Source organism: Apteryx mantelli, chromosome 1, assembly GCF_036417845.1.
Source record: "Apteryx mantelli isolate bAptMan1 chromosome 1, bAptMan1.hap1, whole genome shotgun sequence".
NCBI classification, from domain to species: Eukaryota; Metazoa; Chordata; class Aves; order Apterygiformes; family Apterygidae; genus Apteryx; species Apteryx mantelli.
In genome coordinates this window covers 123836362-123842361 of record NC_089978.1, presented here as the reverse complement: position 1 = coordinate 123842361, position 6000 = coordinate 123836362, and the positions used below count along the sequence as shown (strand labels likewise).

The following is a 6000-nucleotide window of genomic DNA, read 5'->3' as shown; positions in this document are numbered from 1 at the left end:
TTATTGTGATGCCTGCAGGACACTGCCAGCCAAGGAGAACTTACTGTTACGATATAATTTTATAATTCAATAAAACCTGTTGCAGACTTGAGAGAGAATCAGTCCCAACAGAACCAGAGAGAACTGCAGTTTTCCCTTTGCAGCCAGCTCATGCAGTTTCTTTTCAGCTTGTAGATTAATCTTGTTACTTATACAGTAGGGCTGAGTTGTTTTTAGTGTGGTTCCCCAAGAAAATGAGGCATATGTGATCATCCAGCCTGTGAATCCCTTCCCCTTGCTCCTAACAGCTACAAGATTCAGAGATGATTGCAACCCAATTTGGAAGAAGGTAGAAGTCTCAGAGAGACTGAATTGTTAAAAGCTTTTGCCCAGGTATCTGGGCAGAGCAAAAATACCTAAATTAATATTCCCTGTGAGGGAAAGGCGGGAAGAATTCAGCTGTTAAACAATTTGTTTGACAGGGGCCAGCAGTCCCAACCGCATGTACCAGTTGTGACACCTCTTAACTTTTGTCTCTTACAGCCGTGGCAAAGAGCCCCATGAGAAGTGGGATTGTTTTGAAAAGGAGGACATAGAAGTCAAAGGACGCAAATCTCTGGGAAATCAAATGACATTCGTTCCGGTGCTTACAAAATAATTGGGTTTTAGCTATTCTTTGAACTTCTAATTCTACTCTACAAAGATTAATGTAAAAAATTTTCATTCCAGTCCTTCTACAAAGGTCAGTTTGAAAGAAGAGTAGCTGACACCTCCCCCAACAGGAAAACATCCCATTATTTTAATTTACAGGTGTAATACAGTCAAGAGCAGTAAACAGCTTTTTAAAGAGGATGCACGTCTCTGGAATATTAAGCTGACTGAGGTGTTTCCCAGATAGTCCAGTCCTATTCTGAGCACTGATTAGAGCAAATGTTAAGTTAATGCAAACAAGGCTTCATTCTTAATTGATCCAGATAGAAGCTAATCCTATCTAGAAGTTTATTGCCATGTTTTAAATAGTAGGTTAAAGAACCTGTATGTAAAAGAACAAATGCATTAACTCTGTGTCTTCTAGAAAGGTTGTATTTTGTGATATTGCCATTGTTTTTTCAATTAGTCTAAATGGTGTTCATAGAGAGCAAATAAATTATTTGTACTGCATAAGACAGTTTTTCTATTATGTGTGGGCAAAGGTTTGTGTCCTGTAGCTACCACAGTCATTAGTGAGAGAAAGAACAAAGAAAAGGAAAGAAAGACATGGAGTCAAAAGTGAAAATTCTGAGAGAGAATTATTCCTGGAGCTGGGTGCCTGGTATTGTCCGGGCAGGCTTTGACAAGATGAATCTCCCTAATTGTATCAAATGTTATCTTCCTTGCAAATGATGACACAGATGCTACATCCATCACTGAAGCCTTCAGATGCTGTGCCTCCTGCTGTTCTGTATGACTTTGAGTACGCTGGAAAGGTCAAAACTTTTTGTAATCAAATCCATTAGATTCCCATCTCTTTCCACACCACTGATAAACTCTTCTAAAGTCAGTTCCCCTAAAAGGAAATCAAATACTTCTTAGAAACCAAGGAACCTAGCATTCACCCTCAGCCCAACACAAGGCCATTCATGCCAGACTGTATGCCCCAAGAAGATTCCCTCTTCCTCTCTTTTAGATTGATCTGCAAATGCAGGAAGAATATTTTCTAATGTTTCCCCATTTTGCATCTGATCCTAAAACTGTGGCTCATTTTCCTCTGTTGAAAGAGATCAAGCACAGCTTTCGCAGAAGTCAAAGACAACTATAAGTGTTTAGCATCTATGGTGGCAGAAGTGTGTGAAAAATGGCTCTAATGAAGCCTGCATCAAGGCTGAATTTAGCTGCACAGACCTATTTTCACTGAGATAACTGGAGTTTAGCCTATAGCTGGCAGTCCTGGCCTTAACAGAGATTAGAACATTATTTACTGAGGATTACCAGGCATCCTCCCTGTATTGACTACTAGGATTATTTAGAGCCATGATAAGATGTAGTAATAATGAGTTAAGTGGTTTGATTAGAGAAATTCTTCCAAGCAACTGAAATGGAGATTTAGACCTTGTTTTGGGGGGGCCCACCTCAAAATTGGGTAATATTTTGGAAGTTGCAAGACAAGTATGAAATCTCTTTTTTGAGGAACTGGAATATCCTTTAGCATTCTTCCTCTTTTCCTGCTCCCTCTCCTGTTCTTCAGCAAAGTCCTAGGTCAGTCCTAGGTGTATTTCTGCTGGCAAGCTACACAGGAGTGTAGGTTAGAAATTATTCCAGTGATAGTCTTTTTCTCTGAGAAGAGAAAAAGGGCTTGGTTTAAAAAGAAGGGTTTGGTTTAAAGTTAGTTTTTTTCCCTCTGAGAACAGTTTAAGGCTTCTTATTAAAATCATTAAAATGAATGGTTTCTCACTGAAATAAGAAATGAAAAGAGGCCAGGCAAAGAGCGAAACAGCTGGATGCCCCAGGGTACAGGCAAGCAGCAATTTAAATCACATACATACACTTCTGGTGAATGTTTAGCTAGATGGCTTCTGGCTATTTGGGGATTTCAGTACTCCCTGGAATTTTATTGTCTGAGTTTTGGGTTTTGTTCGTGGCAACTTTGGAAGTTTCCTCTGATGTAAAACAGGCAAATGATCAGCATTTGAAAAATGTGAAGATCACATCTGCAGTAAATGCTGCTTCCTCTCCAGTGTTACGGGTCCTCCCTGCACTGGGGAGCAATATTGTGTACGCTCTATTAAGTTGAAAAGACTGCATTTGACAGAAGCCTTGGTCCTTAGGCTTCAGTGAGAGGAGTCAGGCCCTCTCCAGGGGTTGGCATGCAGTGCCCTGCAGCTGTTCATTCCTCCCCTCCGCACCCCAGTGCCCTTAACATAACCACGGCAGGAGCAGAGGCAGAATGAGCTGTCTCAGTATACTTGTCCGCTTCGCTCCCTCCTGCTTTGCTACTCAGCCAGTCACTTCCTCAGCTCTCCCTCCTCCTACCCCAGGCACTCTCTTACTTCCCTTCTCCCTCCCTCTGCCTTGCCTTTGCCTGGGGTCTTTGGGTGGATGGGGGTCCTGGTCTGGCCCCTTCAACCAGGGAATTATTTCCTGTATTTTAGTGTGAGGAAGGAGAACACTCAACTTATTTGTCTGTTTGTCTTTTTTTACTATAAGCAATGACAAGGACTAAAGGAAGTAGCATAGTTGGAGCTACACTTGGGGAAATTTGCCCCTTTGAGGGCAGTTTGAGTCAATCCTGCTGTCTTACAGTTTTGCAGCTATTTGAAAAATAGCTAACTATGGAAGGCAGTTTGAAACAGGAGTGTTATGAGGAACACGCTGAATAATTCATGTTCTGACATCGCATTGCTAAAATGAAAGGCACACAAGCTATCTTTTCAGCTGATGGTCCAGCTCAGATACAACTATTACTTGCAATAAATATATAGGCAAAGCAGAGGCCAAAGTAGAAATAATCATAGAATTGGTTTTAGATTTTAGAATGTAAATATTTATTTGGAGCCTGTAATTTGCATTCGCCCCAAAAATGGGCCAAACAGGTGGGGAAAAGCCCTCTACAAGTTATTCACATGCATCACAGGTTCGCTATTTGTATTATGATTATATATTGTAAACAGCTTTTTTTTAAAGTAACCTTAATGTACCGAATGAGACCACAAAAATGAACAAAAAAGCACCCCAGATCCCCAGCTGGGACTTTGTCTTGCTCTGCAGTGTTCTCCTAATATTCCTACTTTGTCAGCAGTTGCCATAGTTGATGTATAACATAATTGCAAGTAGGAGGAGGATCTTCATGATTACAAATAGGAGGGAAGATGTTCACGTGACATGTTTTCTATTAGAAACAATTCCAAAGCACAGAATTAAAGTTTTAGTTTCCAATTGCAAGTCCAATTAGCTTAATTTAGCTGTCATGAGAAACAACAGCACCATGTGTTCTAGCACATGTTAACAATCAGACTTCAAGGGCCATCAGATATGCTGTCCAGTCCTTAGAACATGGTAGAGCATGTGCAGCCATGCATCCCAGTTGTTTTTCTTATCTATCTAGATACATTAAGCCATCACAGATATGCTAAAAAAAACCCTTGATCACACCTTTATTTTGCTGTGCAGTAAGAGCACTGGCATTTTGGATGAACAGTGCAAGAGCTCCATGTCTTAGCCACTACTGCACTAATTCCCATGCCAGATTAACAGTGTCAGTTGGTTTATACTTCACTGAAAATCTGAAGTAATTCTGTTGACATATGGGTAAAGAAGAACAGATTCAGGCCTTCAGTTCACCTAAAACAGTCAGTTCTTCAATAGTGTATTCAACTCCCCTCCTGATCCCACACTTTCTTCTGGGGGAAAAAACTGCCAATGCCAAGAAAACCTAAATTCTTGCCGTCATTGTTCATGTCTATATTCTGAAATACCATGTTTGTGAATTCTTCAGCAGACATGTCAGTGTGGCCATTAATAGCCTGGATAGCCTGAAAACAGAAACGCGGAAAGTTCTTTCAGACTTTTCTTCATCAAGTAGTGAAAACTACACTGGTGACTGTGGTAATTGGGATGCAAACCTTTAGTTCAGCAGGCCTTTAAAAATCACTAAATAAATAGCTATTTCAAGTAAATCTTCAGTAATGAGGATTCAAAATTTAATTAACATAACACGGCCTGAAGATTACAGAGCTAATTTACATATCTCTGAAGGTCTTCTGAAGCCATGTGAGCCTCTGTTCTGCAACACACTTTAGATTCCACACCAGCATTTTTATCTTGCCCTGGAGAGTTCTGTGTCTTTGGAGAGTGCCCCATGGTCTATGTGATTTAAATATAGTATTATTCCCCACAGCTGAAAGCACATGATGAGAAAGCCTAAGTCACTTTTCTATTAAAAAAATGTTTAACTTGGTAATCACAAATAAAGTCAGACTGGCAGTCCTGGAAGTTGGAAGAATTTACGTATCCTCCAAAGAAATTTTTTTAAAAAGTCTCCTCTCTACCTTTTCTGTGGTAAAGACACCCAGCACTTGGAATAAAGGGGCAAATTAATATCTTTGCAAAATTTTTTATCCCATTCACTGAGACCACAATTTTTGCATTGTAGTGATCATTCTGGTTAATGAATTAGGAGCCTGTATAACCAACAGTCCAGATGCAGCAAACATTAAAGCAGGAGTTTAAGTTTAAGCATGTGGTTGGCCTCAGAATTAAGTTTAGGCTTGAGTTGACCTCAGAATCAGTATCACAATTACTAAGTGACTAGGAAAATGCGTATATACCTCTACATAATTTACACACATGCATAAATGCTCTATAATGTACATATTATAGAATTTGTTTTTCTACATCTGATTTATGTTCAGACGAACTGTGTTGTGTAAGATAAAAACTCTTGCAAATTTATAAACTATACTTATTCTAATATCTGCATATGTTAGTCACTATATAGAACTCATTGTATTTAAGAATAGTGTAAGATAAGTGTATTTCCACTAGTGTGGAAATCTAGACCATCACTGTCTTTATCTTACTTTACACAGAGTTCCAAAAGGCAGCAAGAATTTTACATAAATAGATACACAAACTTTTGTGTTATTCAGGCACACTTCAGATACTTTGGGTATTCTATATGGGCAACCCCAATGCAGCTTTCAGAAGAAAGCTGTACCTCTGTCACAGTTAATTTTGTTGTCGTGCTACGAGTAAAGCAGTGACTCCTGAAGTTCTTAATCACTGACTATCACAGCATCACCTTAAATAATAAAACAAATTAACTTGGTAATTAAAGGCACTGACAGGGTGCGTGGTTATCTGCCAAGAGTTTTGATGGTTGATAATGATCTGCTAGTCCAAAGTTTGCATAGCCGTAGGGACAAATGAAGCTGTAACAGTACTTCTTTGGTTTAAATTAGTGTTTCAGATTTGATATATCTTTTTAGACAAGGCCTTGTTTACTGATGCTCAGTATAAACAGAACCCTTAATGGCTGCAAGCCCA

General features: G+C 39.4%; 1 protein-coding gene across 1 annotated transcript in view; it reads right to left on the bottom strand.

Moving 5' to 3' along the window:
- Positions 1–1394: 1394 nt before the first annotated feature.
- The window catches only part of GUCA1C (guanylate cyclase activator 1C), a 39560-nt gene continuing 34954 nt past the window's right edge, over positions 1395–6000 (bottom strand). Inside the window, 2 exon segments of the mRNA XM_013950066.2 lie at positions 1395–1525; positions 4400–4487. Coding sequence (XP_013805520.2) covers positions 1395–1525; positions 4400–4487 — 219 coding nt within the window.